Here is a 15385-nt window from a genome sequence, read left to right on the forward strand (position 1 = left end):
TAAGGTAACTGAGCTAAACGACTACCGCCCCGTACACTCACTTCCGTCATCATGAAGTGCTTTGAGAGACTAGTCAAGGACCATATCACCTCCACCCTACCGGACACCCTAGACCCACTCCAATTTGCTTACCGACCCAATAGGTCCACAGACGACGAAATCGCAACCACACTGCACACTGCCCTAACCCATCTGGACAAGAGGAATACCCATGTGAGAATGCTGTTCATCGATTACAGCTCAGCATTTAACACCATAGTACCCTCCAAACTCGTCATCAAGCTCGAGACCCTGGGTCTCGACCCCGCCCTGTGCAACTGGGTCCTGGACTTCCTGACGGGCCGCCCCCAGGTGGTGAGGGTAGGTAACAACATCTCCACCCCGCTGATCCTCAACACTGGGGCCCCACAAGGGTGCGTTTTGAGCCCTCTCCTGTACTCCCTGTTCACCCACGACTGCGTGGCCATGCCCGCCTCCAACTCAATCATCAAGTTTGCGGATGACACTACAGTGGTAGGCTTGATTACCAACAACGACGAGACGGCCTACAGGGAGGAGGTGAGGGCCCTGGAGTGTGGTGTCAGGAAAATAACCTCACACTCAACGTCAACAAAACAAAGAGAATGATTGTGGACTTCAGGAAACAGCAGAGGGAGCACCCCCCTATCCACATCGACGGGTCAGTAGTGGAGAAGGTGGAAAGTTTTAAGTTCCTCGGTGTACACATACGGACAAACTGAATTGGTCCACCCACACAGACAGCGTTGTGAAGAAGGCGCAGCAGCGCCTCTTCAACCTCAGGAGGCTGAAGAAATTCGGCTTGTCACCAAAAGCACTCACAAACTTCTACAGATGCACAATCGAGAGCATCCTGTCGGGCTGTATCACCGCCTGGTACGGCAACTGCTCCGCCCACAACCGTAAGGCTCTCCAGAGGGTAGTGAGGTCTGCAGAACGCATCACCGGGGGCAAACTACCTGCCCTCCAGGACACCTACACACACCCGATGTCACAGGAAGGCCATAAAGATCATCAAGGACAACAACCACCCAAGCCACTGCCTGTTCACCCGCTTCATCCAGAAGGCGAGGTCAGTACAGGTGCATCAAAGCAGGGACCGAGAGACTGAAAAACAGCTTCTATCTCAAGGCCATCAGACTGTTAAACAGCCACCACTAACATTTAGCGGCGCTGCCAACATACTGACTCAACTCCAGCCACTTTAAAAATGGGAATTGATGGAAATTATGTAAAAATGTACCACTAGCCACTTTAAACAATGCCACTTAATATAATGTTTACATACCCTACATTACCATCTCATATGTATATACTGTACTCTATATCATCTACTGCATCTTGCCATCTTTATGTAATACATGTACACTAGCCACTTTAAACTATGCCACTTTATGTTTACATACCCTACAGTACTCATCTCATATGTTATACCGTACTCTATACCATCTACTGCATCTTGCCATGCCGTTCTGTACCACCACTCATTCATATATCTTTATGTACATCTTCTTTATCCCTTTACACTTGTGTGTGTGTATAAGGTAGTAGTTGTGGAATTGTTAGGTTAGATTACTTGTTGGTTATTACTGCATTGTCGGAACTAGAAGCACAAGCATTTCGCTACACTCGCATTAACATCTGCTAACCTGTGTATGTGACTAATAAAATTTGATTTGATCTCTAAGAGACAGAACGCATCTCCTTCCTGAGCGGTGTGACGGCTGTGTGGTCCCATGGTGTTTATACTTGCGTACTATTGTTTGTAAAGATGAATGTGGTACCTTCAGGCATTTGGAAATTCCTCCCAAGGATGAACCAGACTTGTGGAGGTCTACAATTTGTTTTCTGAGGTCTTGGCTGATTTCTTTTGATTTTCCCATGATGTCTAGCAAAGAGGCACTGAGCTTGAAGGTAGGCCGTGAAATACATCCACAGGTACCCTCCAATTGACTCAAATTATGTCAATTAGCCTATCAGCGCTCAAATGCCATGACATAATTTTCTGGAATTTTCCAAGCTGTTTAAAGGCACAGACAACTTCGTGTATGTAAACTTCTGACCCACTGGAAATGTGATCCAATGAATTATAAGTGAAATAATCTGCCTGTAAACAATTGTTGAAAAAAAATAATAATAATAAAAATAAACTTGTGTCATACACAAAATAGATGTCCTAACCGACTTGCCAAAACTATAATTTGTTAACAAGACATTTGTGGAGTGGTTGAAAAACGAGTTTTAATGACTCCAACCTAAGTGTATGTAAACTTCCGACTTCAACTGTATTTGTGTAGCATGAAAGTGCAACCTTGTAGCTGTGTGGGCTAATATAGTCTAAATGTTTGTCTTTGGGGTAAGTTGACCCAATAGCAAGTTGAGCAAATTGAAGTGTTTTCTTCCCAGATGTAATGGAAAGCATTATCGCTGGGATATGAGGTAACAGGCCCATGTTGGGTGTTTTTTTTAAACTAGCATTTGTTAGGTGTTAAAGGGATATTTGGGGGTTTTGGCAATGAGGCCCTTTCACCTACTCCCCAGAGTCAGATGAACTTGTGGATACCATTTTTATGTCTGTGTCCAGTATGAAGGAAATTACAGTTAGTTTCGCGAGCCAATGCTAACTTGTGTTACCCATAGACTTCCAGTCATCACGCCAACACTAGTTAGCATTGGCTCACGAAACTACCTATAACTTCCTTCATACAAAAAAATAGTATCCACTAGTTTATCTGACTCTGGGGAAGTAGATAAAGGGCCTCCTTTATCCCAAAGTATCACTTTAAAAAGATGCACTATACAGAAATAGCACCACCATTTCCTGGTTGCTAAAATTCAAATAGTTTGCCTAATTTCAATTTATGTGACTAAACAAGAAAATATAGGTGTAGAGAATCATTTTTACCATCTAAACCGCTGTGAAATATCTTTCCATAAACCAAAATATTGTAATTTCAGCTGGTGTACAAAACCAAATGTTAAAGACGCTAAAACTAAACTTAAGAACGGGAAGCATAGAACAGATCTACCGCTTCTTAGACTTGCTTTCAATGAGAATGACAGATCTATAACACACATTTCTTTGTAAATTTGGTCAGGTCACCCAAAAAGTTACATAATGCTATTGTGATTGAATTGTGTTTGGGAAATAAAGATAGGCATGGTTTTAAAAAAGTGGTAATATGTCATACAGTACAAAAATGTGTAGACGGCTTAACTTACCCTTTACCCGGGGTAAGTTGTGCCAAGAGACCACTTTTTTTGGACAAGATATGTTCTCAAAACTGTAACGGTTACATGAATTCTGATTATTTCCATGTATAAACAACACCCTGAAATTTGTACATTTCTTTGTTAGAATGAATAATATTTCTCGACTGAGTGATGCTGAATATAAAAAAACTTTACTTACCCCACTCTCCCCTACAAAAGGTGGCACCTGATCATTGCAGATTCGCAAACTGGTTTAGTTAGTGACTGTTTTTAGCTCCATTAACTTTAGTTGGGCTAGTGCAAATGGCTATTAAGCCCAAATGGCTATTACTGAGCTACCTGAGGCTGTGCGTTTCACAAATCAACACTGTCTTGCCATCGATTTCTAATGGGCTTGAAGACAACATATACTTTGCACCTACTGCACAGGAGGGCACGACACGGGCTGAGCATCCCCAAATTAGATGTGATACCATGAGGGGAGCGGCATTTTCACATTCAATCAATGTTTGCCTTGGACTTTGTTTGCTCTGTAAACTGTGCACTGTAATCCACTCCTGATTTTGTTTGTAAAAGTAGGACCTTGGTGTAGGCCAAAAAGTAGATTACATTCTGCACGCCACCCCACGTGTTCTACAATTCCATCAAGTCTCTGAGCCTTCCTGGACAAGTCCATTATCAACCAGATTACTGAAAACTCTATTTGCCAAGTTGGGTTGGCAAGACCTGTCAATTCCCACTGTGATGGAGAAGTCCATAGAGTGAAAGATTATCATGAGGTGTTTGGGCGCTTGCCTATGAGATGAGATGTCTAAACAGCTTACCAGAATAGTGCAGTAATAAAGTCAGGGTCATCTGGGAAGGGGGATTGAGGAATTCCCAAACAAAGAGCATTGCGGGAGAGTTTGTCCCTGAGGCATATTAATGTACATGCTAGCCTCCACAAGTCTGAGTGTGGAAGCTTCTACTTTTGTCTAATATATCAATTCAAAATGTTGAGTAAACTTCATTTTAACTTACTSTACCTGTTGTCCCCTGATTTTGTTGTTCTACCATTGGAAATTTGAGACAAAATATCCACAGGAAAGTGTTATTAACCTGACTTTTCAGAACACTGGTGTGTATATGGTTCTGTAAGCTTGTATTTCCGCTTTGTAGTTTCAATCTACTGACGCTATTGTTTACATAGTGTGCATCACGTGCGACTACATCAGGAGATTGAAAATATAGACCGACGTTCTAAAAACTAGGGTTTATAATACTTTCCTGTGGGTATTTTTAATTTTATTTAGAGAGACATAAGGAACAACCACCCAGACAACCGGTAGATTAAGTTCAAATATAATTTTATTGAACATTCTGGCTTGTAGASGTCGTTAGAGAAATAAAATATATTGTATTTCTTTGTGGTTTCAGAGTGTGCAAACAGCAAGGTGTATTAGGCAATACACACAAATGCATACACCCCTTCTGCTAACTTACCTGTCTGTCTGAAGTCACCAAGCGGAATTCTTGAGAGAGTTTCCCAAAGAAGGACCTGTGCATCTTCCGGAATGGGTGTATAGTACCCTGTGGGTACCACACAAACACACAGTCACGTGAAAGGATGTGAGAGAGAAGGATGAAACCTGTAATGCTTGCAGAGAAGTAGGGGGATACAAGCTATAAGTCTTACATAATACTACCATCTAGTGGCTTCACAATGTAGTGTTTATCCTTCTTCAGCTACAGTAGGTTGCCAGTAGTTAATTAAATACATATATATATATTTTTTTTCTTCCACTTTAGACCCTCCCAACTTGTCTTAAAAAAGGAAAACTTACCAGCACAAACATGTCAGTTTCATGCTTTTTTCTGTGCATTGGGATATCTGCAGAGGAAGAGAAAGTATGTGGTTATGAAAAGCACTGATACAAAGTACTGATATAAAGTAAAGTATTCATCTAACGTTATTTTCAAGATACCAGAATGATGCATGTTTGATTATTCTTATTTTTTAAACATTTCATTTAACTAGGCAAGTCAGTTAAGAAAATATTTACAATGACGGCCTACCCCGGCCAAACCCTAACGACGCTGTGCCAATTGTGCACCGCCCTACAGGACTCCCAATCACGGCCGGTTGTGATACTGCCTGGAATCGAACCAGATTCTGTAGTGATGCCTCTAGCACTGAGATGCAGTGCCTTAGAMCGCTGCGCCACTCTGGAGCATAAATTATGCATGGTTTTCAAAATGCATTTCCACCTAAGATTTACCCCCAGGCCAGTGTGTCCCCAGTGTTTTATGTTAATGTAAACTCTTGGTGCAATTGTGTCTCCATCAGGAGTGTGACATTAAAGACTTGGAGCAAGAAGATGCAGGTGGCAAAGGTTTAAGAAATCTGCAGATAGCCAGTCAGCCACCTAGCTAGCTCTGCTTTGATTTCCTGGCCTAACGTTAAATAGGTAACTAGCAGATGAAACATCATCAACGTTAGTTAACTTTGCCCCGGAATTCAGGTAAGCTCACTCTAGCAAAGCTCGTTAGCTGACAAGTTTTATCGTCTTGGCAATCATAACATGGCAATGCATTAGCTACAGTGAAGATATACCTAGCTAGCTAGCTACACACAAGTGTGGAATGATGCTTCATAGCTGATTATGGTTTCTAACGGTGGCTAGCCAGTTTGCCGTTAACCTAGATACCAATAACATCGCGCTGGCTAGCTAGCATAACATAGCTACCGGCAACGTTAGCTAACTACCTGAATCGTTGATAACGTCCACCGCCACCATGTCAGGTTTGTCCAGGGGACCAACTTTCCTCTCGGTCACCCCGGACGGCACCACGTCCGGCTTGGAACCGAATTTTCTGGGGTAAAAGTCCCCAACATTGTGATACGATAGTCCTGATGGAGATGTGGTCATACCATCCATCGCCATTTTGGACCCTTCAAATTGATTGAACTCTCGAGAACCTCTTAGTTGTGCGTGCCTGCACAAATTCACAGATCTGTAGATCATCTTATCGTGATCTAGCTCTTGGCTAACCCGAAAAAATATTGTTTACATGGTTTTGCAGTCAGGGATTTCAGGGCGTCATACAACTACAGGTGAGAAGATACTTTTTTGGGTAGAAAAACCCCCGCTAATTTAATGAAATCACGTATCTCTGACTAATACATTGAAGACCCACTTTCTGCTGAAATTGCAGTTATGTTGGTGGTTGATAAGAAATAAGATTCTGTATCAATAAAAATTACATTAAGACATTCACCAAATTGACCGACACAGTTGGTTTGAATAGCTAGTGCTGCGTTCAAAACAACTGGCAACTAGGAAAAATACGGGATCAAATCATGACGTCAGTGATCTTCAGGTCGGAGCTCTAGAAAGAGGCTCGAGTTGGATGAACATTCAAATCGATTTTTCCCAGTCGGGCTTCGTTTTTTTCCTCGAGTAAACAGTTGTTTTGAACGCTTTAAAGTCGGAGGTCGGAGATTTCCGAGTTCCCAGTTATTTTGAACGCGGAATTCTCGAACACGCAAAAAGAAAATATGCACTTTCACTTAGGTTTTCAGGTACCGAATAAAAATATGAATTTCAATATGTTTCCATCACATTTTCAACTCTTCCGATAGTTTTGCCACAAAAACTGTTGCATTACATAGCAAAGCTGCCTAACTTGGCGCGTGCGCTATGGCCAAAGATCGCAGATAAGAGTGCGGCTAGGCTCTGTATTGTCATGATAAGAGCGATACTATTTTTCTTTGTCAGACGGTAGTCGAGCATCGTGTCATCAGAATAAGACCCTCTATATTTATTGGAGAGCAGCATGAAGAGCACAATGCACTTTCACCGCCCTGTGAAGTTCATCATAATCTATTTCATCTATAGTTTAAATAAACGTCATGGTTTCTCGAGTAGTAGGGTCATGACTAGAAGGGATCCAGCTTTTGTAAAATTAACGGAAAAATATTTATTTTTAGCTAACCCTTTTCCTAACCTTACCGAATTATCCTAAACTGCTACGTTAAGTATCCTAACCTGTTGCGTAAATTATCTTAACCTGCTACGAAACGTCAATATGACTTTAATTTGACACATTCTGGATCCCTTCTAGCCAAGACCGAGTCGTAGTGGGGAGGACAACACACCATATCGCGTGACTCCCAAGTTTCTTCTTCTTTGGAGTTTAACTGCGGTTGGCGTTCAATATGTTGCATTAACGCCCCCATTTGGAAATGGGAAACAAAAATAAATAAAAATAAAACACCCTTCAAATTAACCATACACCCATTAAAAACCCACTACCCCATTCACCTACTTTGACCCTATCTACTCCTGCACCATCACAATAGCCTGGGAGGACGGGACACAACCACTCTTCTGAAGTCAAATCTCGTATACCCAAATACTTCTCTGCATCTGCCACCACAACATATTTTCTGGGATTTACGTTCCATTTTTGCGGTACAGTTGATAACCATTGCTATGAATGCTAAGAAGCCAACCTTAATGAAGCACATATCACTCGCTGTCCTATCTCTCTACAACACACAGGGATCCACTCAGGATCCCTCACTCTTGACCCATCTTCCTCTACTTTCTTCACTGCCTCAGCATACGACACCTACTGCACTTTTTTTTATATATTTTTTTATATTTAACCTTTATTTAGCGGAAACCAGATTGCATACCAGAGTGAATACTATAGACATCAAGTAAGCCAGTCAGTTGATTATTGACAAGTTTTTCCAACACTTTTGATAAACACTGCAAAATAGAAATAGGCCTATAACATTCAGGATCAGCTTGATCTCCCCCTTTAAATAAAGGACGAACCGTGGCTGCCTTCCAAGAAACAGGAACCTCCCCAGAAAGGAGAGACAGGTTAAAAAGGTCAGAGATAGGCTTTGCGATGATAGGGGCAGCAACCTTAAAACTTCTTATGGCTGGGATCCTGTTAACGGGATCGATATGACAACAGCCAGTGAAAGTGCAGGGCGCCAAATTCAAAACAACAGAAATCTCATAATTAAAATTCCTCAGACATACAAGTATTTTACACCATTTTAAAGATAAACTTGTTGTTAATCCCACCACCGTGTCCGATTTCAAAAAGGCTTTACGACGAAAGCACAACATATCATTATGTTAGGTCAGCACCTATTCACAGAAAAACACAGCCATTTTTCCAGCCAAAGAGAGGAGTCACAAAAATCAGAAATAGAGAAAATTAATCACTAACCTTTGATGATCTTCATCAGATGACACTCATAGGACTTCATGTTACACAATACATGTATGTTTTGTTCGATAAAGTTCATATTTATATCCATAATAAAAAAAATGTCCAAAATCTCAGTTTACAAAAATCCGAAATCTCAGTTTATATTGGCGCGTTATGTTCAGTAATGTTTTGCCTCCAAAACATCCAGTGATTTTGCAGAGAGCCACATCAATTTACAGAGATACTCATAATAAACATTGATAAAAGATACAAGTATTATACATGGAACTTTAGATAAACCTCTCCTTAATGCAACCGCTGTGTCAGATTTCAAAAAAACTTTACAGAAAAAGCACACCATGCTATAATCTGAGTACAGCGCTCAGAGCCCAAACAAGCCCTGAAGATATCCGCCATGTTGTGGAGTCAACAGATGTCAGAATAGCATTATAAATATTAATTTACCTTTGATCATCTTCATCAGAATGCACTCCCAGGAATCCCAGTTCCACAATAAATACTTGATTTGTTCCATAAAGTCCATCATTTATGTCCAAATACCTCCTTTTTGTTCGCGCGTTCAGTACACAATCCAAACTCACGACGCGCGGGCAAGTCCTTGCGAAAGTTCAGACAAAGTCATATTACAGTTCGTAGAAACATGTCAAACGAAGTATAGAATCAATCTTTAGGATGTTTTTAACATAAATCTTCAATAATGTTCCAACCGGAGAATTCCTTTGTCTTCAGAAATGCAATGGAACGCAAGCTAACTCTGTCACGTGAATGTGCGTGGTCAGCTCATGGCACTCTGCCAGACCCATGACTCAAAGAGCCCTCATTCCCCCCTCCTTCACAGTAGAAGCATCAAACAAGGTTCTAAAGACTGTTGACATCTAGTGGAAGCCTTAGGAAGTGCAATATGACCAATATTCCACTGTATCTTCGATAGGCAATGAGTTGAAAACCTACAAACCTCAGATTTCCCACTTCCTGGTTGGATTTCTTCTCAGGTTTTTGCCTGCCATATGAGTTCTGTTATACTCACAGACATCATTCAAACAGTTTTAGAAACTTCAGAGTGTTTTCTATCCAAATCTACTAATAATATGCATATATTAGCAACTGGGCATGAGTAGCAGGCAGTTTACTCTGGGCACCTTATTCATCCAAGCTACTCAATACTGCCCCCAGCCATAAGAAGTTTTAAACAAGAAAGGATCTAAACCATCTGACCCAGATGTTTTTTGGGGGTCAAGTTTCAGGAGCTCCTTTAGCACCTCGGATTCAGTGACTGCCTGCAGGGAGAAACTTTGTTGCGGGGCAAGTGAAGAAGAGGGAGAAGCATCAGGGATATTCATATTAGAAGGGGTGGGAGATGAGGAAATGTTGGACGGGCAAGGAGGCATGGCTGAGTCAAATAGGAATCCAAACTTAATGAAGTGATTTAAAGAGCTCAGCCATGTGCTTCTTGTCAGTAACAACCACATCATCAACATTAAGGGACATGGGCAGCTGTGAGGAGGATGGTTTATTCTCCAGGTCTTTATCCGTTTTCCAGAACTTCTTGGAGTTAGACCCACAGAGAGAGAACTGCTCCTTAAAGTAACTAACTTTGGCCTTCAGGATAGCCTGAGCGCACTTATTTATCATTTGCCTGAACGAGAGCCAGTCAGCCTCAGTATGCGTGTGCCGAGCCTTTCGCCAAATGCAATTCTTGAGGTGGAGTAACTCTGCAAGATCACGGTTCGAACCAGGGGCTGACCAGGGGCTGAACCTGTTTTTAATTCTAATTTTCTTTATGGGGGAGTGTTTGTTAACAATACCACTGAAAATATCAAAAAAGAAGGTCCAAGCGTCTTCGACAGAGCTGATTCTATACCATTTTACAGAGGCCAGTTCATGAAGGAAGGCTTGCTCATGAAAGTTTTTTAGCAAGTGTCTATGACAAATCAGGACAGGTCGTTTCACTGAACAGCCATTACGAACACAGGCTGTTAAACAGTGATCACTAAGTCATTACAGAAAACACCAGACTGATAMCTATCAGGATTATTTGTGAGGATAACATAAAGAAGAGGAGGCTTTTCTGGGCGTTTGGAGTCATACCTTGTGGGATTGGTAATAATCTGAGAAAGATTTAAGGAGTCCCATTGCTTTAGGATTTGGTCAGGTGGTTTAAGCATGTTTAAGCATGCACTACTCTGACTCTAGCACCTCAACCTGCCTGTCTCGCACCGGACACTTCCGATCCTCAGCAACATGGGCAGTTGACACAAACAACTTTATGCATATAAATTACACAATCCTCTATCCCATTCCCTCCTGCACACTTCCCACATCTTGGAATCTCCCTCCTACAAACTGCTGCGACATGACCATAAATATTGCACCTAAAACAGTGCAGTGGATTTGGTGCAAAAGCTCTAACAGGATAACTGATATATCCTAACATGACTTTGTCGGGTAGAGACTCTGACTCAAAACGACTTTACAATGACTCCTCTGTTTCACAACGCTCACCACTGGTTCTGCGTCGCACCAAATGCCGAGCATCACAAACACCAGGACTTCAATTGCTCCACCTCCAAACTCCAAGTTTACTTCGATATGATGGTAATTGGCCAGAAAAGCTTTTCCACCATAATTTGTCACATTATTAATTTTACCAATGCAAAAAATTCCACCATGTCGCACGAACAAATTATCTGTTGGCATTTATAAAATTGTACCAAAACTTCCTTTTTCCATCACAGCTGTCGTGATTTTTTAAATTTTTTATATGGTATGGCTTTACTCGCATAAAAACTGGATAGAAACGTGGTTATTGCACAAATCATAATCAAATCTACATTGATTGGTGGCGTACACAGATTCACAGATTTGCAGTGAAATGCTTGGGTTTCTAGCTCCAATAATGCAGTAATACCTAGCCCAATAATGGACTAAAGGAGCATAACGTTACTCCTTATAGTCCAAAGACCTTAAAGGTTCTATTTAAAGGTGAATTTGTTCAGGAAACCAAAACAGCCAAATGCTCCATCTAAACGTGAATCGATTCTCAATTGCAGTATGATTCTATCAACATAAATCCCTCTACTTTCATATCTCAAAATAATTTCACAAATGCAAAATACACACTTACTGTACACTGTTTTAACCAGTTTTAACACAGTTGCAGCCGACAGTATTTTTCAGTGACAGCAAGTTTGTGGCGTCCGTCTTCTGTTTACAAATAACATTTATTTATAAAGCCATTTTTACATCAACAGATGTCATAAAGTGCTTATACAGAACCTAGCGTAAAACCCCAAACAGCAAGCAATACAGATATAGAAGCACGGTGGCTAGGAAAAACTTCCTATAAAGGCAGGAACCTAGGAAGAAACCTAGACAGGAACCAGGCTCTGAGGGGTGGCCAGTCCTCTTCTTGCTGTGCCAGGGGAGATTATAGGACTGCATGGCCATTAAGGCCAGATCATTCTTCAAGATGTTCAAACGTTCATAGATAACCAGGAGTGTCAAATAATAATCACAGTGGTTGTAGAGGGTGCAACAGGTCAGCACCTTAGGAGTAAATGTCAGTTGGCTTTTCATAGTCGAGCATTCAGAGGTCGAGACAGCAGGTGCGGTAAAGAGGGAGAAAAGGAACAGAGAGGTAATGAGAGGTAGTGAGCTCATGAGCTCCTGAGTTCTTCTGCAAAAAGATAGAATAAGGTGTAAACTTGGCAGTAGAAAACCTAAACAGTATATTTGACCACTCAGCTTCCCTATCAAAACATTTCAAGCAGACAACCTAAGAAAATTAACAACAATGTCAAATGCTTTGATGAAGAATGCAAAAACTTAAGACATTGAGAAACCTATCCAACCAAAAACATAGAGACCCTGAAAGCCTATGTCTTCACTATGGTGAATCAATAAAACAATATAGAAATACACTACGGAAAAAGAAGGAACAGCACATCAGAAATCAGCTCAATGTAACTGAAGAATCCATAGAATCTAACCACTTCTGGGAAAATTGGAAAACTGTAAACGAACAACAACACAAAGAGAATGGATAAACCACTTCTCCAATCTTTTTGGCTCTATAACAAAGAACAAACAGAAAAAACATATACATGATCAAATACAAATCTTACTATCAACCATTAAAGACTACTAGAACCCACTGGATTCTCCAACTAGATTGAATGAACTACAGGACAAAATGCAAAGCCCCCAAACCAAAAAGGCCTGTGGGGTTGATGGTATCCTAAATGAAATTATAAAATATACAGACCACAAATTCCAATTGGCTGTACTTAAACTCTTTAACATAATCCTCAACGCTGGCATCTTCCCCAATATTTGGAACCAAGGACTGATCACCCCAATCCACAAAAGTGGAGACAAATTAGACCCCAATAACTACCGTGGGATATGCGTCAACAGCAACCTTGGGAAAATCCTCTGCATTATCATTAACAGCAGACTCGTACACTTCCTCAGCAAAAACAATGTACTGAACAAATGTCAAATTGGCTTTTTACCAAATTACCATACGATAGACCACTTATTCACCCTGCACCCATCCTAGAAACCAAGATGGTGTAGCAGTGCAGACGTGGTTTGTTGTCCTCTCGTTTACTTTTTGTATTTTTCGTTTTTTTTTGTATATATTCCAATTTATTTTTCAATCTCTTTTTCCATTTTAAAATTAAATATACCTTCCGGTAACCCACCTCACTCAATGTGACACGGATCCGCAATTTTCTTTAGACCTTATAGCCAAAACTTTAATCAGAAGCTAGCCAGCTAATTAGCTACTAGCTATTTAGTCATTGTTAGCCACTGCTAGCGGCCTTTACCCTCTGCTCAGGCACCAGCCGTTTTTTAACCTGGATAATACCTGCCAGCCTTGGACTGTTTTTCTCCACTACAACGCAGGATTCCTGCCGTAAACCCTGGACCATTGATCATCACAGCTAGCTAGCTGCCACTGAATTACCCAGCCCCGAAGCTAGCCCTGAGCAAGGTGCATCTCCCGGCTAGCAAACTAAATTACCACAACTACAATACCTCTTTCGCCATCTGGCCCGGTCCCTTCGTCGACACGGCACCCCGCCGTACCACCACAACTGGTCGCAGACATAATTCCATCAGCTGTGCCTTCAACCGGCCTTTGCCGGACGTCGGAGCAGACGCTTCTCCCTACCCCGGCCTGCTAACTTGAAACGTTGTGTCTTCCGCGTGCTAGCGTAGCAACGACTACCCCGCAGCTTCCCTGTTCCATCTATTGCTGAACACTGGACCCTATGATCACTTGGCTACATAGCTGATGCCTGCTGGACTGTTCATTTATCACGGTACTCCACTTTGTTTATCTTTGTTTAGCTGTCGGCCCTAGCCCCGAACTCAGGCCCTGTGTGTAGTTAACCGACCCTCTCTGCCCATTCATCACCATTTTACCTGTTGTTGTTGTCTTAGCTGATTAGCTGTTGTTGTCTTACCCGTTGTTGTCTTAGCTAGCTCTCCCAATCAACACCTGTGATTGCTTTATGCCTCGCTTTATGTCTCTCTCAAATGTCAATATGCCTTGTATACTGTTGTTTAGGATAGTTACCATTGTTTTAGTTTACTGCGGAGCCCCTAGTCCCACTGTACATGCCTCAGATACCTCCTTTGTCCCACCTCCCACACATGCGGTGACCTCACCCAGTATAACCAGCGTGTCCAGAGATGCAACCTCTCTTATCATCACTTAGTGCCTGGGCTTACCTCCACTGTACCCGCACCCCACCATACCCCTGTCTGCACATTATGCCCTGAATCTATTCTACCATGCCCAGAAATGTGCTCCTTTTTTTCTCTGTCCCCAATGCACTAGACGACCAGTTTTGCTAGCCTTTAGCCGTACCCTCATCCTACTCCTCCTCTGTTCCTCGGGTAAATGTGGAGGCTAACCCAGGCCCTGCGTGTCCCCAGGCACTCTCATTTGTTGACTTCTGTAATCGAATAAGCCTTGGTTTCATGCATGTTAACATCAGAAGCCTCCTCCTCCCTAAGTTTGTTTTACTCACTGCTTTAGCCCACTCCGCCAACCCTGATGTCCTTGCCGTGTCTGAATCCTGGTTTAGGAAGGCCACCAAAAATTCTGAGATTTCCATACCAAACTACAACATTTTCCGTCAAGATAGAACTGCCAAAGGGGGAGGAGTTGCAATCTACTGCAGAGATAGCTTGCAACGTTCTGTCATACTTTCCAGGTCTATGCCCAAACAGTTCGAGCTTCTAATTTAAAAAATGAATCTCTCCAGAAATAAGTCTCTCACTGTTGCCACCTGTTATAGACCCCCCTCAGCTCCCATCTGTGYCCTGGACACCATATGTGAATTGATTGCCCCCCATCTATCTTCAGAGTTCGTTCTGTTAGGTGACCTAAACTGGGATATGCTTAACACCCCAGCAGTCCTACAATCTAATCTAAGATGCCCTCAATCTCACACAAATTATCAAGGAAACCAACAGGTACAACCCTAAATCCGTAAACATGGGTACCCTCATAGATATTATCCTGACCAACTTGCCCGCCTAATACACCTCTGCTGTTTTCAATCAGGATCTCAGCGATCACTGCCTCATTGCCTGCATCCGCTATGGGTCCACGGTCAAACGACCACCCCTCATCACTGTCAAACGCTCTCTAAAACACTTCTGCGAGCAGGCCTTTCTAATCGACCTGGCCCGGGTTTCCTGGAATGATATTGACCTCATCCCGTCAGTCGAGGATCCCTGGTCGTTCTTTAATAAGCAAGCCCCTTTCAAAAAATGTAGAACTAAGAACAGATATAGCCCTTGGTTCACTCCAGATCTGACTGCCCTTGACAGGCACAAAAACATCCTGTGGCGGACTGCAATAGCATCGAATAGTCCCTGCGATATGCAACTGTTCAGG

At 42.0% G+C, this 15385-nt stretch overlaps 1 protein-coding gene across 1 annotated transcript in view; it reads right to left on the reverse strand.

Moving 5' to 3' along the window:
* Nucleotides 1–6193, reverse strand: part of LOC111951853 (zinc transporter 6) — a 105075-nt gene extending 98882 nt beyond the window's left edge. The window contains exons 1-3 of the mRNA XM_023970113.2: nt 5978–6193; nt 5055–5101; nt 4714–4800 (exon numbers count right to left, since the gene is read on the reverse strand). Of these exons, the coding sequence (XP_023825881.1) occupies nt 4714–4800; nt 5055–5101; nt 5978–6155 (312 nt within the window). The 5' untranslated portion in view covers nt 6156–6193. The remainder of the gene's footprint in view (nt 1–4713; nt 4801–5054; nt 5102–5977) is intronic.
* Nucleotides 6194–15385: the final 9192 nt, after the last annotated feature.

Source organism: Salvelinus sp. IW2-2015, linkage group LG25, assembly GCF_002910315.2.
Source record: "Salvelinus sp. IW2-2015 linkage group LG25, ASM291031v2, whole genome shotgun sequence".
In the NCBI taxonomy this organism is placed as follows: domain Eukaryota; kingdom Metazoa; phylum Chordata; class Actinopteri; order Salmoniformes; family Salmonidae; genus Salvelinus; species Salvelinus sp. IW2-2015.